This window comes from Abramis brama (assembly GCF_963993115.1).
Source record: "Abramis brama genome assembly, chromosome: 12".
Lineage (NCBI taxonomy): Eukaryota > Metazoa > Chordata > Actinopteri > Cypriniformes > Leuciscidae > Abramis > Abramis brama.
Genome location: NC_139974.1, coordinates 12733342 through 12755826, shown reverse-complemented (window position 1 = coordinate 12755826; position 22485 = coordinate 12733342). Strand labels below are relative to the sequence as shown.

Below are 22485 nucleotides of genomic sequence, written 5' to 3'. Positions count from 1 at the left end.
CCTGCTCTGATCATATATCTGATTTTTAGGTGTATACTCTCACAAGCTTTGATACTTCGAGTTGCATCTTTCAGAGCCTTCTTGCTCAGAAATATTTGGTAAGAATGAGAAATGTATATCTTCCTGCATCACTTATTAAACTTTTTTTTTTTTTTTTTACATATATAAAACACATTTTCTAATGATTAAATTTAATATAATTTATGTGTATTCTGTTACTATATAGGTCCCACCAGTAATTCTCTAACTGAATGTATAAAAACTTTCTTTAAATAACATTAGCACCCCTTTGTGAAGGAAACAACTGTGCTTCAAGCATTTGATCTGTAAACAGTCACAAAAATCCGAAAGGATTGTGAAAATGGTTTGTACATGACAATTCGACTTTCCACATTGTATGCTCTTTTTTTAAAGCATATTTGCTTGTGTAATAATAGTAGGCTAGTAATAATAATGTTAATATGTATCTTTCTGTATAGGTCTGAGAAAGATCAGTTAAATCAGCTGCAGCAGAGGATGGAGAAAGAGCTTCCACAGCATAAGAGACGTGTGCTGATGTTGGCTGTGCCGAATATTACATACAATATTAATGAGAAAAAGAAGAATGCTCTAGAGGAAAACATTGCAAGAGTAGCCTTCCTGTCTGCTTGTGTGGCTGCAATTCCTGTACCGGGTCTTTCAATTGTAGTGGATTTAGCCATCATAGTATCTGAGATAGAGAAGTACTGCAAAGTCTTTGGTCTTGATAAGCAATCTTTGGAGAAGCTCTGTGAAAGGTCTGGAAAGAGTATAGAGACTGTAGAGAGTCTGGTTAAGTCAGTTTGGCATAAAGGAATATGTACAGGTTCAATCTTATCTATACTAAAAGATGCATCCTTGCTGGTAACAGAAGATGCTGTTGAGTCTATTGTTAGATATGTGCCCCTTTTAGGCTCTGTAGCGGCAGGAGCAATGTCCTATTGGGCTGTATCAGCAATGCTGAAGAGAGCTCTGAATGACATAGCAGAAGATGCCAGGAATGTGCTAATGGCTTTACTGGAGACTGAAGTGTAATTAGACAGATTTAACGTACCAGCATATTTAACCAGTGGTTTCAAAGTTTGTAATATTCTGCATACTTACAAGTTAATTCTTTTGGAAAGTACATAATAGTTCATAAATACAAAGTTCTTGCTTGAAATTCTAGATGGTGCAGGCTAAAAGGTTTTTTTACTCACCTGTTTCATAATCACATCATTATCTATAGGGCACAGCTGATTGGTTCTTGCTGTATCAGTAGCCAATGAGCTCACTGCTCAACCTTCAAATATAGCATTTGCCTTAGCAGTGCAGCGCGCTTCAGAAAACCTCCACCTTCCCCAGCTCCACCTGTATAGATCTGCTACGGGTAAAGCAGCATGTCTTGATCACAGCAGTGTGTCGTGTATGTATTGGCAGAAGCAAGTCCTGTACTTGCTCTGCTGCAACAGCAGCAGCAAAAAAAGCAGCAGCAGCAGCGTAGCAGATCTATTCCACTAATACCAAACATATAACATTGTCATACCCTTTACCATGCCAATCACTCTGAGAGTTGTCATGACAGAAATATAATCGTATTTATGTTATATTGATTGTTATTTTAAAATCAATATAACATAAACCAAAATAGCTTCTAAAAGATGCAGCTACATATTCTTACTTCAATTGAATGGCTTTCCACTGCTGGGATGTTGTTGCTTGGGGTAGGGGGTAAAGTTTGATTTTGGCATATATATTCCTTTGTATTTTTTAAGTGTGTGTGTGTGTGTGTGTGTGTGTGTGTGTGTGTGTGTGTGTGTGTGTGTGTGTGTGTGTGTGTGAGATATCAACTCACTAGTAAAGGTTACTTTAAAGGCAGTTCTCTTCCCATTAGTGACTATGTTTTTCATTTTTGTAAACTGAGATCTTCTGCAACAGGGATATGGAATATTATTTATTATTTATTTTCCAATTCAGTTATTTTAGAAATATATACATATGTATTGCAATTTTAAATAGATTATGTAAATGGGATAGAATAAGTACTTCAACATATTTATCTTACTCATATATTTATATTCCTATCTTTGGTTGTCACAGTTATGTTTAGTTTAGTCTGTTTTGGTTTTGGTTTTATGGACTTAGTTTGCTCATCTTTGTTTCCTGTTTCCTTTGTTCTATGTTCGTGTTTGCTCCTTAGCTGTCATGGCAATTCATCGTTTGATTAATTTACAGGACATTCTGAAATATATTGTACTACATAATCAGGGAAATAAACATTATATTGTGATGTTATACATTTCTTCATTGTTTGCTGTTTTATTGTTTCCAGAATACCCCTTTATATATACTGCAGTGATATTGCATGACTGAAAAGAACATTGTTTGACTGTACAGATCTGAACAGGTTTGATACCAGATCTCTCTGCAAGTTTAAACTGTATTCAGCAAGTTAAAACTGTATTATTTAGATTTGCATCCAAGCAACCATAACGCTAAATTTAGGTATCTGTATACAGGTGAAAGTCAGGTAATGAACTAGTTGTTTTGGTCATAAGCCTACGATAAAAGAGAGAAACTTGGAAATGTTTAATTTGCATGTTGATACAGTGCACACACTGTCTTGTCACACTGTTTTATAAATAAATAAAACAAATATTATAAATTATGATTTTTATAACTATAAAATGTATAATTGTATACAATTTTAACTATAAAATATAAAGAAGCTAGTAGGCTATATAGGTAAATTCATGCTGTTTACATCTGCACAATCACAAGCTTTCCCTGCCATTTTGCCATGTTGCTTGTTCAGAAGTAAAAATTGTCCTAATTTCTTTTCATTTATAGTAAATAAAAAAGAAACAAAACAAAAAAAGTAACTGTTCTTGGTGCTAATCATACAATAGGCCTAAAAAAAATATTTTTGCCGTGCTAGCATTTCACATGCGTTTTGAAGCAGTTAAAGAAATAACATCTGTTGCGATGAGTGAAAATTGTTAAATCTACAAACCTAACTCTGTATAGCCTATATACAGTATGTCATACTAATCATCAAAACGTTTATCTGATAAAGGTTATGATTAAGGTGGAAGAAGAACCAGAATCTGCACCACTTGCTCTTTAGAATACAGGTAAAAAGGTGTTAAATTTGGTTGTTTTGATACATATTTATTCACTTTATCGTTATAGGTAGGCCTATCAATTTTAAAGCAATTTACTATTGCTGCATTTTGCTTAGATGTTTTTTAGACGGCTACATCTGATGATGACTTTGCAATAGCACAGGAGGACTCTGTTGAATATAAAGAATTCATTCAAGATCTACAATCAGCCATTAATACAGTGAAGGATTACCTTGAAGAGCAAGACTGTGTTGAGTTCAATATTGGTGTGACGGGAGAGTCAGGTTCTGGAAAGTCCACGTTTGTCAATGCATTCAGGGGTTTAGGGGATGAAGATGAAGGCTCTGCTGAAACTGGCCAGTAGAAACCACTATGGAGCCTGAAGTTTACCTTCACCCTAAATACAAAAATGTGAAAATGTGGGATCTTCCTGGCATTGGAACACCAAACTTCAAAGCCGACGAGTATCTTAAACTGGTTCATTTTGAACGCTATGATTTTTTCATCATCATTGCTTCAGATCGGTTCAGAGAATGCCACACTCAGCTGGCCAAAGAGATCAAGAACATGGGGAAAAAGTTTTATTTTGTTTGTTCCAAGATTGACTTTTGCATTACTGCTGAGAAGAGGAAGAAGAACTTTGACCAGAAAAAGACGCTGGATAACATCCGAAAGGATTGTGAAAATGGTTTGTACATGACAATTCGACTTTCCACATTGTATGCTCTTTTTTTAAAGCATATTTGCTTGTGTAATAATAGTAGGCTAGTAATAATAATGTTAATATGTATCTTTCTGTATAGGTCTGAGAAAGATCAGTTAAATCAGCTGCAGGAGAGGATGGAGAAAGAGCTTCCACAGCATAAGTGCACTTCCACTAACAATGTGGAAAGTCGAATTGTCATGTACAAACCATTTTTACAATTCTTTCGGCAAAAAAGCTTGTGTACATTTAACTCAATTTGAGTCAAATTTAACACTTCTGAAATGTATATATGACTCCCTCCATTTTTGGAGTTAAAATAACACTTTTGAAAGTGTAAAATATATACATTACTCATGGAGTACATTTTAACACAGTGTTCATTTTAACACTCACACTTGCAAAATTCAGCTTTGATCACAGGAATAAATTACATTTTGCTATATATTCACATAGAAAACAGTCACAATATTTCACAATATTGCTGTTTTTGGGGTTTTTTTTATCAAATCAATGCAGCTTTGAGCAGAAGAGGCTTCTTTTAAAGACATTTTAAAAATCTTATCGATCTCAACTTCTGAACGGTAGTGTATATTCATTTTATTATGTATATTTATTTTAAATAATATTGAAACCAAAACATAGCATAGTCTAGTGCAGGTAAAGAGGACCTCCACATGCTTTTACGGGTTTTCAAGTGCCTTATATGTAGAGCCCTGGTATATTTGCTATAGTTGCCCTTTTGGATCTGCTGCTTTGTCACCCTCTAAATCCAGTATTACTTTTGTAAGTAATTTAAAGGAAGCATAGTAGTTTATCTCTCTTTGTTATATAATATTGGACTGAAAATGTATGTATGCCTATATATAGAATTATTCTTTATCAACAGTTTTTAATAAATAGTATATATTTATGCATATTATGATCAAAAAAAAATTATGCTGAAATATTTTTTTATGATGTTTAAATAAACATGTAGAAAAGTTTTTATTTATGAAATGTGCTTTTTGACAAAAGGAATCTTTTCAGAAATAAAAGCAAAGCATTTAACCTACTGATTACATAATAGTGCACATCAAAACAATCCAGTTAAATTGTCTGGGATCATAGTAGAATTTTGTTCATTTTAGAGTTAAAAATAAAGGCAAAATGCAAACAGTGGTTTTAACAAACTAGTTCTTTATTAACAAACAAGTCCCTTTACATCATAGGTTAACTTTTAAAATAAATGATGAAGGCACATAGGCATTTCTGTCATTAGAATTATATGAAAGTATATGAAAGAAACGCATTGTGATAGAACTTTCACTTTCAGATATTTAGATGTGTATATAATATTTTACCAGAATAAGAATGTTATTAACCAAATAATTGTCTTTGTTGCTGTCTATAACGATTTTTTGCTGCCCCGTATGTATCTATGGTCAAGTAATTCTTTTGAAACAAAGTTCCACCCGAAGCAATAGGCGGCGCTGTGGGATTCAGCGTGTATCCGTACACACAGTGGACACGTCATGCTAACGGAAGACTAAAATCATCTGCGCGTGCGTTGAGCTGTCTTCGTAATATTGAGGCTCAAACCAGCGGACGAAGGTAAAGTGTCTGCTAAATTTTATATTTTAAAAAAAATGTATATGCTGAGAATGACTTATGAAAACGCTTTGCTCTGTGATAGTATTTGTATATAAGTAAACAGTAGACGTTGTCTGTATAATAGTCTTAAGACGAGTGCGAAGTACACGTAATCACGTTTGTCACCTTGTTTAAATGAATAAATAAGAATTTAAGCTTTCCGCTAATTTAATTTATTTAATAGTTTTATTCTAGTGCATTAAATACAATCAGCCGCGTTCAATGACGGTTACATTCAGTAGTTTGTAGGGGTTGTGTGTGTGATTGGTGTTGTACACGTAAGCATACAAAATTAACTGTCCTTATTTCAAAAATATTAAATGTCCGTTTTAAATATGTAATATATTTAAGAACAGGTCTCTGTATTATGCAACCGTTAGACAACATGTGCCTTTTATTTGGACATTTCATTCATCGTTCCTTGCATGCTGATGCTGCCTCTCAATTGTTTAGCGTTAGCCTAACTTACACTCGAATGAAATTCGCTGTTTTATCAAGTGACTTAATTCTTCTAAATTGCCCTGTTTCTCTATTCACCACTACACACAGATGTAGGATATTGCACTAGTGATGGCATTTTTGTTGTGTCTTTTTATGCAACACCTTTAAATGTTGATTATCCTTGTATTTTGGTAGCAGTTGGTCTGTTATATTAAATATGCCATTTCCCCCACAGATGAGGCTGCTGTGTATATTTGCTCTGGTTGCTGCGGTGAGTCTGGTGGCAGGAGAAGAAGGGGCTCGTCTGTTGGCCTCCAAGTCCCTGTTGAACCGATACGCTGTAGAAGGACGAGACCTTACCCTGCAGTACAGCATCTACAATGTGGGCACCAGGTATTGTCCTGTTTCTCTCAGAAGTTAAGCACATAATTTTCAACAGATGGTAATGGCTTATGGAATGATTTATAATCTAGTTTATTGTATTGAATTTTTTGTTGTTGTTGTTTTGCCTAGTGCTGCCCTAGAGGTTGAGTTGTCAGATGACTCTTTCCCCCCTGAAGATTTTGGCATTGTCTCAGGAATGCTGAATGTGAAATGGGATCGTATTGCTCCGTATCCTCCTAAAATCAATAGCCGTTCTGTTTATCCTGTTTTAAACTTTTCATATATATTTATAATACACACACATTCTGTGTAGCCTATATCTGTATACAAGTTAAATAAATGTATGTGTATATAAGCTTAGTATAAAGATTACACTTTTTCTTTTTGTTTACACTGTTTAGGTGCATTCTGAGTACTAAACACTCTATTAGTAATCCCATTAAACCTTCTGTCTTTACTGATAGCACTTAACATCATCAGAACTGTCACAGACTGTCACAGTGCTTTATTTACTTTTGCTCTTTAGTAGATTATGTTCCCTAACTCTTCCTCTCTATAGTGCCAGTAATGTTTCTCACACAGTGGTTCTGCGGCCACTGAAAGCTGGATACTTCAACTTCACCTCTGCTTCAGTTAGTTACCTGGCACAGGAAGGTGGACAGGTTGTGGTAAGTTGAGTCCTCCGATACCTTTCATATACACAGCCAGCATAAGGAAGACTTTTTTTTTTTTTTTTCACTTCCTCAATTAGCCATAATATGAAAATGGCCTTGATTGTGGCTTAATTGTGGCTGATTAGATCGTTAGCTTCTCTCTCAAAAAAATGACCAAAGAGTTTTGATATTTTTACCATTTAAAACTTGACTCTTCTGTAGTTACATTGTGTACTAAGACTGACAGAAAATGAAAAGTTGCGATTTTCTCGGCCGATATGGCTAGGAACTATACTCTCATTCCGTTGTAATAATCAAGGAACTTTGCTGCCGTACCATGGGTGCAGCAGGCGCAATGATATTGGCCTAGAAAATCGCAACTTTTCATTTTCCGTCGGTCGTCGTACATGATGTAACTACAGATGAGTCAAGTCTTAAATAGGTAAAATATCGAAACTCTTTGGTCATATTTTTGAGAGAGATGCTAACGGTCTAAACAGATTCAATGATCTATGCTAAGCTATGCTAAAAGTGATACCGCCAGACCCAGAGATCGGCTGAATGGATTCGAAAACGGTAAGACTCAACTGTTTAACTCTAGGGGAGTTGGAAAATTATCCTATTTCCAAAAAAAGTGGAGTGTTCCTTTAAAATTACAGTATTAAAAAAATAATTAACTTGCGCAAAATATTGCATTATAGTTACTGGTTGTTAGCTAAGTCTTTCTCATTCTTCACATCTCTCAGGTTGGTTACACAAGTGCTCCGGGTCAGGGAGGCATTCTCGCCCAGAGAGAGTTTGACAGACGCTTTTCTCCACATTACGTAAGTAACTCATCACTTTAATATGGAAAGTGGCCGTCAATGTATCCTGCCCTGTTATGATATTTAAGTGTAATTCTTTTTTTTTTTTTTTTCCTATCTAATAGTTGGACTGGGCAGCTTTTGGTGTCATGACCCTTCCCTCCATTGGCATTCCTCTGCTCCTGTGGTACTCCAGCAAGAGAAAGTACGACTCACCGAAGAGCAAAAAGAACTGAGATATCAATTACAGTACAAAAACAGATCAGGGATCATTGTGTGAGTGTGGAGGGAGGGGGGTGTTGAGAGAATTATGGTGGGCTTAAAATGTTGTTTTTGAATACATTTAATTACCCATATTGGGGTAAATGGTCAATGATTTAACCAGATTTTAAGTGATGTTGGTCTTCATCAGATAATTTGTTTAAGAGATCTGGGGACGGAAGCATAAAGTAGGATCAATGACATTTGCTTTTGACATTAAAGTGGCCATTCCATGGCGGGCCTCAGGTGCACCATCTTGTTTTGTTTTATTTGTAATGATGCTTAAATGCTCAACAGAACTGTACAGCCCTTCATGATCAATGTAGGGCTAGTTTGTGGAAATAAAAAGGGTTTTACAGAGATGCTGTTGTGTGTCTGGTCATTTGCTGAAAAATGCTTTCATCTGTGTTCTGTGATGTTTTTCTCATGCAGTGGTTAGTGCATTCTTGGTCTTATCATTGGTCAAAAAATTCTATTAAACACACTTGAGGCAATCATCAAACATTGGGTTGATTACAAAGGACTGGAGAGGACTGCAATCCATATACATTCATAAGAAACAAATGAAAACAGTAGTGAGCAATCTGAATTGTTTAATCAAAATATAAAATATTTTTTATATTTGTAATTGCATATTTGAATGAGTGACTGAATCTGGATATATATTTTTAATAAAATCAATTTAAATAATCCCTTGATGTTTGCAGATCATGCCAACAACCGTATTCACAAGCCTGCAGTTATATATAAGTTAAGTTATAAATGTATATACAGGTTATAAGTAATTGGTACAGATATGTATGTCCTAATGTTTATCACTAAGCTTTTTTCTAAATTTATTTTATCAAGGATATGTTAACTAAATGCTTCTTTGGTGATTTTAGAGGTCTATACAACCCTGAGGTCAGCGTTTGAGGGGTGGTGGGGGAAGAGATGGTCTTGAGCTGGTAGGTCTCTGTGGAATCTGCTCATAAATAGAGCTGGAGGACTCATCCAGATGTGGCTGCTCTGAATGCTGGAAACCAGAGCACTGGGTCTGAGCCATTAGTGGGGACACACCAAAACTCTGAGGGAAAAATCATAAATTTGATCTGTTTTATAATAGACAACACTGTATACTATACAGAATATTGCACATAACTTTACCTGCCCAGTGATTTCTGGTTGCAAAGGACCATGAGGAGATCTTGGGGGTGGTCTAAGAGGAAGATTAGGCCCGGGTCTTGGTACAGCACCGCCTTCTTGGGTGCCCTTAATGTTCACCTCTGAATACAGATGATTATTTGGAACGTTCACTGAGGAAAGGATCAAAACAGATAAAGGTTTATCAAAACCAAATATGTTTAATATATCTTTTTTATATGCTTAATACTGTATATTATTTCACTGACTCTGTTGAGTATGTGGTTCTTTTGAAACCAATTCCAATCATTCTTTAAGTATGAACTACATAACAGGAACTGATTCAAATGTGCAAGTCTTGAGTGAGTTTTGATGCCTGTTTTTCTCATTCTTACCTACATCTCCTTCCACCTGCCTCCTCCATCCCACGGCGTAGCAGTCAATCTCCTCAGGACGGCTGCGTATGTGTGGGGTTTCCTCATAGGTGTGGATGGGCTCCAGTTTCCAGTACTTATGGTCTGCTGCTGTTGTGTCAAAGCTTGGGATGGATGAAGAGGTAAAAGCAGCTGTCGCTCCCTGTTGGTCTGGGTGAGGGTGGGCACTGAAGTTGGGGGTATTTTCTGATGGGCCTACTGCTCTGGGGGGTTTGTTAACTCGGGCATATGGGGCATCCACATGAGGAGCTTGATCATCTGAGGGTCTTTCAGCAAGCTCAGAACTGCCATTCTAGCAGAGGGCAAATAAATAGTGTGACTTGTTAGTGTATAATATAATAACTTTCCCATTAAACACTTTAAAAGTTACAAATGGAAAAAGTCATGAGCGCAAGCCACCATTAAACTCCTCCTTAGTTAGTCAAGCTTAACACATCACAGAGACAACTGTAATAATGAGAAGATGGCACAGGACAATAGAAACTTTGTCCAACAACAGCTATGTTAACTAGAAAATGTGAGTAGCCTACGTAACTTACATAGCATTTTAAAGTTTTCACTGGTGGTGACAGCTATGGGGTTAAAAGAATCAGAGTCAATCGATTCGGGATTCAGATTAGCCGCCTTGTATGTTTTTCATTCGCTAAACTGAATCGACTCATAAGAATCATTCTTTCGTAATGCAGACTACACTGGTGTATGTTTGTTTACTTTGTTCATGCAGTCCGAGAGCAAAACTCAACAGAAATTTCTTGCCTTCATTTCACCGTACACAGTGTTTTTATAGCATCACATATATAAATATGGTTCAAATGAAGGTCGCGATTTTTTTTTTATCCAGCTCTATTGCCAATGCAAAACTCGCCACCTTGATGTTTGGGTGTTCTTTGTGGTTGGCAGTGCCAGGGCGTTTCTATGCGGTTGATAAGGCAAGGAGTTAATATGTTGTTATGTTGTCTCTATGGTGATTTGGTTTGGTTGCTAGGGTATAACTAGGCGGTTTGTAAGGTTATTGGTTATAAAAAGGTTGCCTAATTGACAAATAAGCCCAATTTTATGATGATATTAATGTCCCCAGATATGAATTTAAATTAAGTTTGTTTGCTTTTTTTTTTTTTATTTTTTTTTATCATTCTGCAGAGTTTAATACAAGAAATGTAAGAGGAAAAAGTTTTAGCTTTCATTGTCAGTAATTACTCACTTCTAAGCCAGGAGGCGCTGTGCTCTCTGGCAACGAGTAGCTCTTTTTTAGTGGCTTTCTCACTGCTGCGTACTGCACAAACTCTCCTGTAGCAGAAGTGATCTGATTGGAGAGGTTTGTGGGTAATGGAATCAGAACAGCTGGACCGCTGGCCATGGGCAGTTTTGTCAGCACCTCTTGATCAGTTTCTTTTCCATTTCTCTCTGCTTCCCTGTCCTTCACCTTCCACCTATTAATTTCCTCAAAGCCACCACTAGGCTAGATAGCAAAAAATACAGTATATGAAGTGAAATTACAGGAAAATTCAAAAATAAAATCATTAAATTTCCCCCTCTCTGTATTAAAAATCATACAAAAGTGTGTGTACCTGCATACAAGGCACAGTCAACAACTCATTAAAGGGCCCCACAGGATAATGGGTGTAGTAGCTGATTAGGTTGTCCAGGCTTCTATGACGGCTGTTTTCTCCAGCAATTAGATATACACTACCAGATGCTCCACTCTCCTCCTCTTCAATGATAAAATGACGACATCGGTCCTCTCCTCTGGAGATTTAATTATTTTTTAGATTTTAAATGATAAGACAATAGATAAAGTAAAGAAAAAAGTATTGCAATTCCAAAAAATTGCTCAGAAAAGGGAAGTGTGAGCAGATGACACTTGATGACACTTCTGCAGCTTTTTAAAGATTAAGGAAAAATTGGTACCCAGTATAGGAAGCGACAAATTTATGAGTCTTAATCATTGACTCAACTGACTAATTCATACACTGATTTCTTGCAGGAACAAAACAATGGTCACACTGAGTGCAGTCCGAAAAAAAAAAAAAAAAAATACAACCTCACGTTGTGTCAATCTTGTTTACACACTGCCTCTGGAACTTTCGTCCGTCATAAAAAAATTCTAACCTAATGAAACTTACCAATTCACAAAATTAACGGAATGCATAGCTGATATAAAAAACTGGATGACTAGTCATTTCCTACAACTGAATTCTGAAAAAAACAGAGATTCTAATTATTGGACAAAAAACATCTTCACGTAATAACCTAGAATACTGTCTAACACTTGATGGCTGCTCTGTCAAGTCTTCGTCATCGGTTAGGAACCTGGGTGTGCTCTTTGATACCAATCTTTCATTTGAAAGTCACGTGTCTAGTATCTGTATAACCGCATTCTTCCATCTTAAAAATATATCTAAATTACGTCATATGCTCTCAATGACTAATGCGGAACAATTAGTTCATGCCTTCATGACATCAAGGCTAGATTATTGTAATGATCTTATGGGTGGTTGCCCTGCACGCTTAATAAACAAACTACAGCTGGTCCAAAACACAGCAGCTAGAGTTCTTACTAGAACCAGGAAGTATGACCATATTAGCCCGGTTCTGTCAACACTGCATTGGCTCCCTATTAAACATCGTTTAAATTTTAAAATATTGCTGATTACTTACAAAGCACTAAATGGTTTAGATCCCCAGTACTTGAGAGAGCTCTTAACACATTATAGTCCTTCACGTCTATTGCGATATCAAAATTCCGGCTAGTTGATAATATCTAGAATATCAAAATCGACTGCTGGCGGAAGATCCTTTTCCTATTTACCAAAACTTTGGAACAGTCTTCCAAATATTATCCGAAAAGCAGACACACTATCTCAGTTTAAATCTAGACTAAAAACACATATCTTTGGCCTAGCATACACATAACACATTATAAACTTATATAAATCTCAACATTTTTCAAGGCTTGCACCTTGGAACCTATTTCAAGGTTTGCGTTCTCAAGCCACCAGGCACTGTTGTTGTGCAAATGAGCTGGCCGGAGCGCATTGAGGGTTTTCTGTTAGAACGGTGCCGTGTTAGCGGCCCCTAAGTTAATAACTAATGATCTTTGCGACGGAAGTGAATCAATCAAAACTAACTTTAGCTGGACAATAACTTTATTCTAGAGCTGATGTAAAGCCAAAACAATCTTTGTTACTTTAATTTCCTATGATCACTGTAAAGCTGCTTTGAAACAATCTACATTGTTAAAAGCGCTATATAAATGCAGGTGACTTGACTTGACTTGACTTGACTAATGGGCAAATGGATGATTCTGCTTTTGGCTTTGTTTAGAACCATTTTAAACAGAGCAAAAATAGACAATGTAAATGACAACACTGTGTCCAAAATGTAAGTTACTCAATATTTACTATATGTTTATTGAACTACTTTTAAATCCACATTATTAAGGCCCATTCACACCAAGAACAATTATAACTACAACTATAAAGTTTTGTTAATTATTCTAATAGGGAATTAAAACTACACCGTTGACGACAAAGAGGAACGAAATCTTTGGAATCACTTTCAGAACTTTTCTCAGCTGATAAATGATGAAATACATTGACAGCCAATCAAAATCCACCCCACCCCACCCCAAGAGCTTGAGCATTTAAAAAGTGGCAGGCAACATGACTGCAGCGTGCGCTTTAATAACCGTTGTATGTTGTATGTTATGTAATATAGTTTCCTTTCGTACTACGGTCACTATGAGTTACGTCAGTGACTGACGAAATTGGGGTTTCGCTTAGAAGCCTATCACCTTCGAGTTCTATAAAACAAGCCAATGGCATGGGAAATCGGTCTGCGGAATTTGCATGGCGCAACTCCGCTCCACCGTGTGGGTATAAAGGAGGAGCGCCGGCAATCTCGCATTATGTTTTCGCTTTGGAGCCAAGAGTTTTCTTCATTCCTCCCTACCTGGCCAATTCTTCTGAGGAAGGACCTCCTTTCTCAGAGGCGGGGCACCCTATGGCACCCTCCGGTGGTGGCTACCATCACTTCCGCTAGAGTCTTGTCCACGAGACACGCCTATGCGTTGAAGTGGAACCTCTTCGTCACCTGGTGTTCTTCTTGCCGAGAAGACCCCAGAAAATGCCTGATCAGTGTCGTGCTTTCCTTCCTGCAACATGGGTTGGAGCTAGGGATGTCGAAATTAATTGTTTCTAAGATGCATCGCAATGCAGACAGGCACGATTCGGTATCGGTTCAGTAATAGACCATAACCGATTATAATGTACTGACGCTTTTCTGACGTCATTTGTCGCATACGTGCTTTGTCGCGGTAGCATACAATGGCAGAGGGAGGTGAGACGCGAGTGCGAGAAAATTAAAAATGCTCCAACTACTTTAAAAGACTACATCTGGGCACATTTCGGCTTCGTGCTGTGTGCGCTCGTCACACACAAATAGAATATGCAGGAGGTAATACCACAAACTTGATAAACCACATTAGCTGTTTTCACCCCGAGCTGTTAACGCCTGGCAGAGTCTGACTGCTTTAGAGTAAGCGGATGAGCTCCAGCGTCACCTGAATCCGCAGCCAAAAATAAATCATCCACCCACCCCAATAATTTTCTCTGATTTAAGTATCTGCACCCGATGGTCAAATTACAATTATTCTGTGTTGTTACGCGTGATTATAAATGGATGGTCAGTGGAGCTTAAGTTCCTGTCGACAGCGCTCCTGAAACTTTGGCCTCCATCAAGAGGGTAGGGGACCTGCAGGCATTTGCGGTTGATGAAGCGTGCCTGGAATTCGGGCCGGCTAACTCTCACGTGATCCTGAGACCTCGGCCTGGATACGTGTCCAAGGTTCCCACCACTCCTTCCAGAGTTCAGGTGGTGAACCTGCAAGCGCTGCCCTCGGAGGAGGCAGACCCAGCCGTGGCACTGCTCTGTCCAGTACGCGCCCTCCGTGCTGACGCAGACAGAATGCAGTGTTTTAGGACCTCAGAGCAGCTCTTGTCTGTTATGGTGGGAAGCTGAAGGGAAAGGCTCCCTCCAAGCAAAGTTTGTCTTTCTGGATAGTGGACGCCATTGTCTTGGCTTACCAGATGCAAGGCTGACCATGCCCCCTTGGTGTGAAGGCACACTCCACCTGGAGTGTGGCTTCCTCTGGGGCTCTAGCGCATGGCGCCTCGCTGACAGACATCTGTAGAGCTGCAGGCTGGGCGACACCCAACACATTCGCGAGATTCTATAATCTCTGAGTGGAGCCAGTGTCCTCCCATGTACTCGCCCACAGTGGCCGGTATTAGGACCCGCTCTGTGTCATCGCTTGCTGCGCCATTCCACTCCACGGACTGAATGTGTGCACTATTCACTCAGATGAGTTCTTCCTTCCATGACATTGATGATGCCGTCACCAGAGTGCTGCCGGTTGCTCAGCCCTCGTGATTGGCTAGGTGTTTCATGTGCATGGTTCCCCCGTTAGGTGACCCCCCACATGTGTATTTCCACGGTAAGTCTCCTCCGAGCTTGTGTCTTTCCCTCTCTCTCGAGGTTGAAACATTCCACCATGCGGGCTGGATACCTCTGAGTCTTCAATATGCATCCCGTACTTGGGTCATATGAGTATTCTAAATCCTCCTTACAGGTAGGCGTTGTGTTACATATTCCTCCTGGGATATGTTATCCACTGTACCTTGGTATTCCTGCGCGGTGGGGCGGAGTTGCGTCATGCAAATTCCGCAGACCCATGGCATTTCCCATGCCATTGGCTCGTTTTGTAGAACTCGAATGTGATAGGCTTCTAAGCGAAATCCCAATTTCATCAGTCACTGACGTAACGTCTCCGTTCCCTACTCAGGAAACGAGGGTTACATACGGAACCGAGATGTTATTGATATAGTTATCTTTATAGTAACATAGTGTGAACAGGCCTTAAGAATGACATTTTAAGAATGGTTTTCAGTGTCCAAAATACGTATCAGACAACCAACCGTATAAGTGAAAGTAGGCCTACCTGTAAGACAGCACAAAGCCTATCTTTGACTCGCTGAGTCTCAACAGGAAACAGCCTTGCGGCTTATCCTCCAGCAGCTGCTCCGCTTCCCTGAGAGAGTGAGAAAGACAGGTTGTGTGAAAATGTAAACCGAGTGGTATGTGTTTGACACTGTTTCACACCTGTACGTGTGCAACTTTGCTTGTGCACCTGTTTTTTCTGTAATATTTTTTACAGAATATTCCAATGTGGGTGTAACCTGCGTGTAGCGAAACCATGGAGCCAGCAGGGGAGAGGCTGTCCGGGTGAGTGCAGTCGAGGCAGCTGCGTCCTTTCAAACCACAGCAGAGTGTGAGCTCGCAGAGATGAAGTCAGGGCCTCCAGGGGCCCCACGGGACCCAAAACCAGAGCAGGATCCATTCGCTTCACTGTCGGCTTTAACATAGAGAATCCAAGTGTGATGTGATTTAGATAATTTAAATGCCAACGCATTTTACATGTACCTTTGCTATACAAGAAAATGTAATACCACACTCATAGAAAATAGGCTCAAAAAGCTATATATAGAACCCTAGGTTTCTTGACTCAAAAAGGTTATAAAATGTCATAAATTATTGCATAATACGTTTACGTTTAACAGATTATTTAATCTTTTTTCTCTTGATAAAGTAGGCTTACGAGCTGTTTAATTCATAAAATTTGACCAAATTAATCAAAACAAAATTATCTAATTAAAACTAAATCCATAAAATGATCACATGATGGGAACCTGAAGATCCTGACAGAACCCTTTAAGTTTCAATATAGAACCTTATATTTTAAGAGTGAGTACTGTGTATATAAACTAAAAATCACATGAGGAACATGAGATGTAAATAGACTAGAGTAATATGGCTTCAAAAGTCCCCACATATTGTTGTAATATGCAAATAATATTTACAGGGCATATCGCTCTGTGATTAAAGAAAACATTCATGTCAACTGCACACGATAGACGTTAAACATCACAAAACATAAACAAATATTGTATATAATATATTTGCCTAAAAGTTAAAAGCGTCGGTTTTGACCTTGTTGTATGCTGTACTGACCAATTTACTATTTCTTTGCTTCAAAAGGCTCTTTAGAGATAATGTAGAGCAGCAGAACCGCTGAGAGAAGTCATCTTGTTTTGTGGAAATTGTAGCGTATGCATATTTTATCTTTGAGGGCATTGTAAGGTTTTTGCAAACCTCATATGTTTTTTCAAATGCATCTATATACAAAAAAAATACAAAAAAAAAACAACAACACTTCAACATCTCATATTTAAATGCATATATATATATATATATGCATTTAAATATGAGATGTTGAAGTGTTGTATTTAAAATCATTAAGAAAATCTATACTATATTAATATATAAATGATAGGTACTATATTACAGACTGTGGGTAGTTTAAGTATGTTAAGCATTATTTAAATTTTTAAATTCAATATTGTGACTTTTTAAAGGTATTGAAGGTATATGTCTACATATCTTCACCTCATTTTCCTTCTGCTGGCCCTGGTGTAATTGCTCGGCCTCTTGTTGTGCTGCGGGACGACACTTTATGCTCCGCCGGGGTTTCACTGGAGGTTTCTTGGTTGTGGGATTGTTCTCTGGAGCTACAGATGGACGGGGCTTTGGTATTGGGTGATGGACAGAAAAAGCGCTCAGTCGCTCTTCTCTCTGCCGAGATTCAACATCTGTACAGCAATACATTTACTCATTCTCACACAGAATAAGGGCAGTTTGATCATTAAAGCATCAACGTAAATAAAAGTAAATAAAAAAGATGGACATGAAACAGATTGAATTTGTTAAAATGATTATCTTAATAAATCCTTCAGCCTGCTGCCTGCTGATTTGAATTTCCTTTCAAATCTATTTATCTATAAATACATTCAGATTCTTTATATGAACATAGCAGATGTCAGTGTGTGAGCTTAATAAGTTGAGATGTAGTTAGAATAACTAGTACAGTCAGGCTCAAAATAACCCCTCGAACGGAAATGTCACTTTCTTTACAAGCACGTCACCAGCATGCATATCTGTGGAACTTTTAGACATCAAAGAAATCAAAAAAAGTAATAATGTTACAAATATTACAGGATCCATAGCACTATTGCTGTTGAAAGATTATGTGACATACAGTCAGAATCAGTTGATGTTTTTGAGAATTAGTCTAGGATATTGAGGAGTAGGTTATTACGTAGATTTGTGTTGATGTTTTGTACAACAAAAAGTATTGGACAATTCTGCTTTTTTTGTCTCAATTCTATATTAATGCTAGATTGCCTATAAACTATATTAACACATTAAAATAGAATAAGCACAGCCTGAGCACCATATAGCTTCATTCTGATCGTAAACCTATATGTTGCATGTAGTTACCATAGTAATAACAATAAATTATGGATAATTACATGCAACCAACCCTAAACCAAACCAAACCAAACCCTAATCCTAATCCTAACTAGTAAGTACATGTAGTTACTTAATAATATCCAGTGCTTAAATGTATAATTACAGTGTAACAAAGACACCTTAAAATAAAGTATAACCAAAAGAATATTTAACTTCACAAAATGATTAAATAAAAATGTATAACCTTGATAAAATAACAGTTGTTTCTGGCATTCATATTTTAATGCTTTAAAAGAAAGCCTTTCCAGTTTTCAGTGTATCGTCAGAGAAAGCAAGTAAACAAAATCTCAAAACCATCAGGATTGTGTTTTGTTATTTCTGTACTAAAACAGTCAATTTCTACCTGAAAGAATGAGTAAAAGCTGGCGAGAAATAGCTGACCTTTAATTTTTTGGTAGTCAAAGTCCATGCTGAAGCGCAGGATGCAAAATGCTACCTCTTCCTATCAGATCTTGGGTGTTTTTGCCTCATCCTGTTTAAATGCATGTGTGTGACAGAGCGAAAGAAAGCGGAAAATAAAAGGTCATAAGCACGTAACCAATGGTAAACTGCAACTGATTGTGATTGCATGCAGTTTTCAATTTCAAACTCCTTGTGAAATATCCAGCTTATGTAATAAAGCTCAAACAAACAACCGGACCAAATTACGCTGATTTTCAAAAAGCTGCCATGCATGCAATATGCCACAATTTATTATTTTTTTAATCATTTGAACTACCAGCACATAATTACCAAATTATTCAGAACCAAACCAATTCTTTGAAAAGATATGTATTAATATAACTTGCAAAATTGATGTCTAAAAGTGGAGCTCCTCTTAAAACTACTCATTGTATCATAATACCCTGTTACTGCAGTGTTATTTGGGTCCTGTAGATTTTTTAGGTTGATGAATGTCTGTCAATCAAACACTAACTCTTCTTGTTTAAAACTCTCTTCCATATTCAACACAAAATCTGTCAATCTGTATATATGTGCATGTTTATTTATGTTTAAGCACAGTGAGAGTGTGTTGTTAGGGTGAGAGAGAGAGAAGAGGCAGTTGAGGTGTCATGTGACGTTGTGACTTGCTCACCACACAGGATGAGAAAGAACGACCTCAATGAACAAGAGAGGTGAGGAAGACAAAAGAAATATACTAAGAGTAGACGCGCCCATCACCCACAAGCTTGGTGTTCGAGTCCGTAGGACCCATTTTCATTTTTTATCAAAAAAAAATTATATGATTAATTATTTTTTCAAACTCAGACTCATTGGCCTTGGCTCATTTTCTGTGAAGAATATATATCTGAACATATTTTCAATGACCACACACTGTACACCCCCCTACACATTTATATTACATGGCTAAAAGCGTGGAAATTGTAGGTCCTGTGTACCTTTACTCTGTCCTCCTCCTGTCAGGGCCTACTGTTATTGTGTGTGTGTTCTTGTATATGGTTTACGAGGACACACGTGTATAATGACATGGGTATTACAACGTAAACATTGTTTATGAGGATATCTGTGTCCTCATAAACCAAATGTCTTTAAAAAAACATACTAAATGGTGTTTTTTGAAATTCAAAAAATGCCAAAAGTTTTCTGTGATTGGTAGGTTTAGGGGTAGGGTTAGTAGGGGGATAGATTATACAGTTTGTACAAGAGAAAAACCATTACGCCTATGGAGAGTCCCTGTAAACCACATATCCAAGTATGTGTGTGTGTGTGTGTGTGTGTGTGTGTGTGTGTGTGTGTGTGTGTGTGTGTGTGTGTGTGTGTGTGTGTGTGTGTGTGTGTGTGTGTGTGTGTGTGTGTGCGCGCGCGCGCGAGATTGTGTATGTGTGAGTGAGTGTGAGTGCAAGAGTGAGTTTTGTGTTTCTACCCCTGCCGTTCCCGCACAGTGTTGCAATTCTTAAATGTGATCTAACAAAGGTAAAGAGAAAATATTAACCATATATGCTGTTTATATTGCTTGTAATTGGGATGAAGTAAACATCTTTTGAGTATTTTAACATAAATTGTTTGATTATGTTGAATTAAAAACCCAAAAATGCAGCGGGTCCACCAGACCCACGAACACTGGCTGAATAACAAAAATATGAACACCACACAAGGGTTAAATTTGACAGAAAAGCCACATTTCTTTAGGCCTATGTATTGGGTCATGAGTCATTATTGTCAGGAGTCTTTCATTTCTCTGTTTTCTCTGTAGGCCTATTTAATTTAAGCCTATATTATCTTAGTGAAATCGGTAACACTTTACAATAAGGTTCATTAGTTAACTACCTTAGTTAACATGAACTAAGAGTGAACAATACTTCTTTAGCATTTATTAATCTTAGTTAATATAAATTTCTAAATGTAATAATACGTTATTAAAATCAAAGGTTGTATTTGTTAACATTAGTTAATGCATTGTGAACTAACACAAACAATGAACAGTTTTATTTTTATTAACTAACATTAACAAAGAGTAAATAGCCTACTTTAACAATATTGCTCATTGTTAGTTCATGTTAGTTAATTACTAATGTTAACTAATGAACCTTATTGTAAAGTGTTACCGTGAAATCATATATTATTTAGTTTTTATTAATTCTGAAAATAATTTTCATTTAACAATATATACGTTTGTGTCTGTTTTTGTTTATTTTATTTTACAGTTACAGGATACCTCCACTAGATGGCCCACTTACATTAACATTGAGAATGAAATTCGGCACGAGACAGGAATGAAAATTGCCTTTCACTTGTCGCACTCGACAATAAACAATAACAATAAGTCATGCATACCAATTTAATTATTCAACGGATTTATTTTTATGCGATTGTCATGCACATTATTCCATCTTGCAATGCGTTCCTTCCTTCCTGCGTTTCAAAATCGCGTTGGTTAAATAAGAACAGATGTCCAGACTCCAGCCATAGCTTAGTCCACTCTAATTCTTGCCTGAAATATTACGGTCACCTTAACTAATGTTCCGATAATTGTCTGACTTGTTCCTATTTTTCTGACTTGTTTCAAATGAGTCATTTTTGTTCTGCTGCAGAAATGAATCATTCAGCCTCAATCTATCAACCGTGAATGGATGTTTTATGGAGCTGCAGAGAGTTACCTATCACATCCACCTCCACCTCCTATTCTTCAATTGAGGTGTGCTGTGGCAAGCTGTTTTAACATTTAGTCTTGAAAACTAGTGCGTATTTACTAGCCTACTATTGATTGATTTAATATTAAGTAATTCAATGGCAACTAACTGATATATTGTTGAATATAGTAACTATTCATTAGATAGGCAGTAGCCTTGTTTAGATGTGAGTATTCCCATATTAAAAAAAAATCATTTTAGTAAGTGATTGTTTTCGATATCAATTGTAACTATTCATTAGAAACTGATCCTTATTCATTTGCTAGTCACTCTCTCAGTGGTGACAGGTAACTATTTAATTGTTACTAGTGAATATCTGTCTGTAAATTCTATGGGCATCTGTGGTTCAGATATCAACAATTCACTTCCAACTATATATTCCAATTTCTGATACACATTCCACTTTTACTAATATGTTGTTAATTACTACAACTTGGTTACATGTTCTCTTCAACTAATTTATTCCAGCTTTACTTATTTATTGAATACAGTAGCCTATTGGTACCTATTTATGGACACTTGTATTTTTCCCAGCTGCACTAACATTTCTTTCAAGTAATTAAAGGGTAAATTACTACAATGGATAGTTATTAAATATTAAATAACTGCAAGGTACAGTCAAAATACATAGCTGAATGTACGACCCTACCTGAGCCCATTGTGTCCGAGCCCAGCCCGGCCCGGCCCGCCCTGCCCCGACACGCCACGCCCCGCCCCGCCCTGACACATTAACTGTAATTATGAGCCCGAGCCCGATTTAGACCCAACCATTTTTAATACGTGGGCCGTTATAACCAAGGGTGGCACCAGATAATTTTTTAACGTGCTGAGGGGGTGCTAGATATATTATATATAAATACTTTTAATAAATGATCAAAAATTGGCCACTTAATATTTAATATTCAATTATTTTAATTATCACAATTTAAGTATTCATTTTATTAAATTGAACAAGCACAACATTCGGCATTCAATCAAATATTATTAAAGATTTATTATTATTAATAATGTTATTTCAACACAATATCTCGTTATTTCTACATAATATGTGTGCCGCGTGTGTGTGCATCAAGCAAGATGTGCATTTGTAAATCTGGTGACACGTGTGCATTGATTTTTTTAATAAACTAGTCTTTTCTGTCAGTGTCGGCTGCAAAGAAGAAGTTGACGATCACCATCTCTGTAGTGAACGCGCCTATAGCCTAGAGAGAAATGCACATCTTGGATTACATAATCAGAGAGTAGCCTATTTCTTTTCATTTTGAATTGTTTCGTTTAAAGACATTTAAAGCTTTCTTTAAATAGGCTATATTTCTCATGTCTGAGTTTCGGTTAATTTATGATGAGATGCGCTCCTGTTGTTTGTGCACCT

General features: G+C 37.2%; 2 protein-coding genes across 2 annotated transcripts; one reads left to right on the top strand and one right to left on the bottom strand.

Moving 5' to 3' along the window:
* Window positions 1-5311: 5311 nt before the first annotated feature.
* ssr2 (signal sequence receptor, beta) lies at window positions 5312-8359 on the top strand. The gene is made up of 6 exons (XM_084130829.1): window positions 5312-5418; window positions 6134-6291; window positions 6412-6510; window positions 6842-6950; window positions 7682-7759; window positions 7864-8359. The coding sequence occupies exons 2-6, from the start codon at window positions 6134-6136 to the stop codon at window positions 7972-7974; spliced, it is 555 nt and encodes a 184-aa protein (XP_083986955.1). The 5' UTR covers window positions 5312-5418; the 3' UTR covers window positions 7975-8359.
* A 216-nt stretch (window positions 8360-8575) lies between these two features.
* On the bottom strand, window positions 8576-18493 carry LOC311093441 (uncharacterized protein). The gene is made up of 9 exons (XM_084130828.1): window positions 18364-18493; window positions 17059-17261; window positions 15792-15967; window positions 15554-15643; window positions 11124-11301; window positions 10757-11014; window positions 9517-9847; window positions 9146-9294; window positions 8576-9065 (listed from the first exon to the last, which is right to left on the bottom strand). The coding sequence occupies exons 1-9, from the start codon at window positions 18389-18391 to the stop codon at window positions 8904-8906; spliced, it is 1575 nt and encodes a 524-aa protein (XP_083986954.1). The 5' UTR covers window positions 18392-18493; the 3' UTR covers window positions 8576-8903.
* Window positions 18494-22485: the final 3992 nt, after the last annotated feature.

Bases quoted from the DNA above. Each gene is read 5' to 3' on its own strand.
- ssr2 (XM_084130829.1), top strand. From the start codon at position 6,134: ATGAGGCTGCTGTGTATATTTGCTCTGGTTGCTGCGGTGAGTCTGGTG. The intron at 6,292-6,411 runs GTATTGTCCTGT...TGTTTTGCCTAG, and splicing joins ATCTACAATGTGGGCACCAG to TGCTGCCCTAGAGGTTGAGT. The intron at 6,511-6,841 runs GTATCCTCCTAA...TCCTCTCTATAG, and splicing joins AAATGGGATCGTATTGCTCC to TGCCAGTAATGTTTCTCACA.
- LOC311093441 (XM_084130828.1), bottom strand. From the start codon at position 18,391: ATGGACTTTGACTACCAAAAAATTAAAG. The intron at 9,848-10,756 runs GTGAGTAATTAC...GCCCTCTGCTAG, and splicing joins CAGCGCCTCCTGGCTTAGAA to AATGGCAGTTCTGAGCTTGC. The intron at 9,295-9,516 runs GTAAGAATGAGA...TCCTTTCCTCAG, and splicing joins GCAGGTGGAAGGAGATGTAG to TGAACGTTCCAAATAATCAT.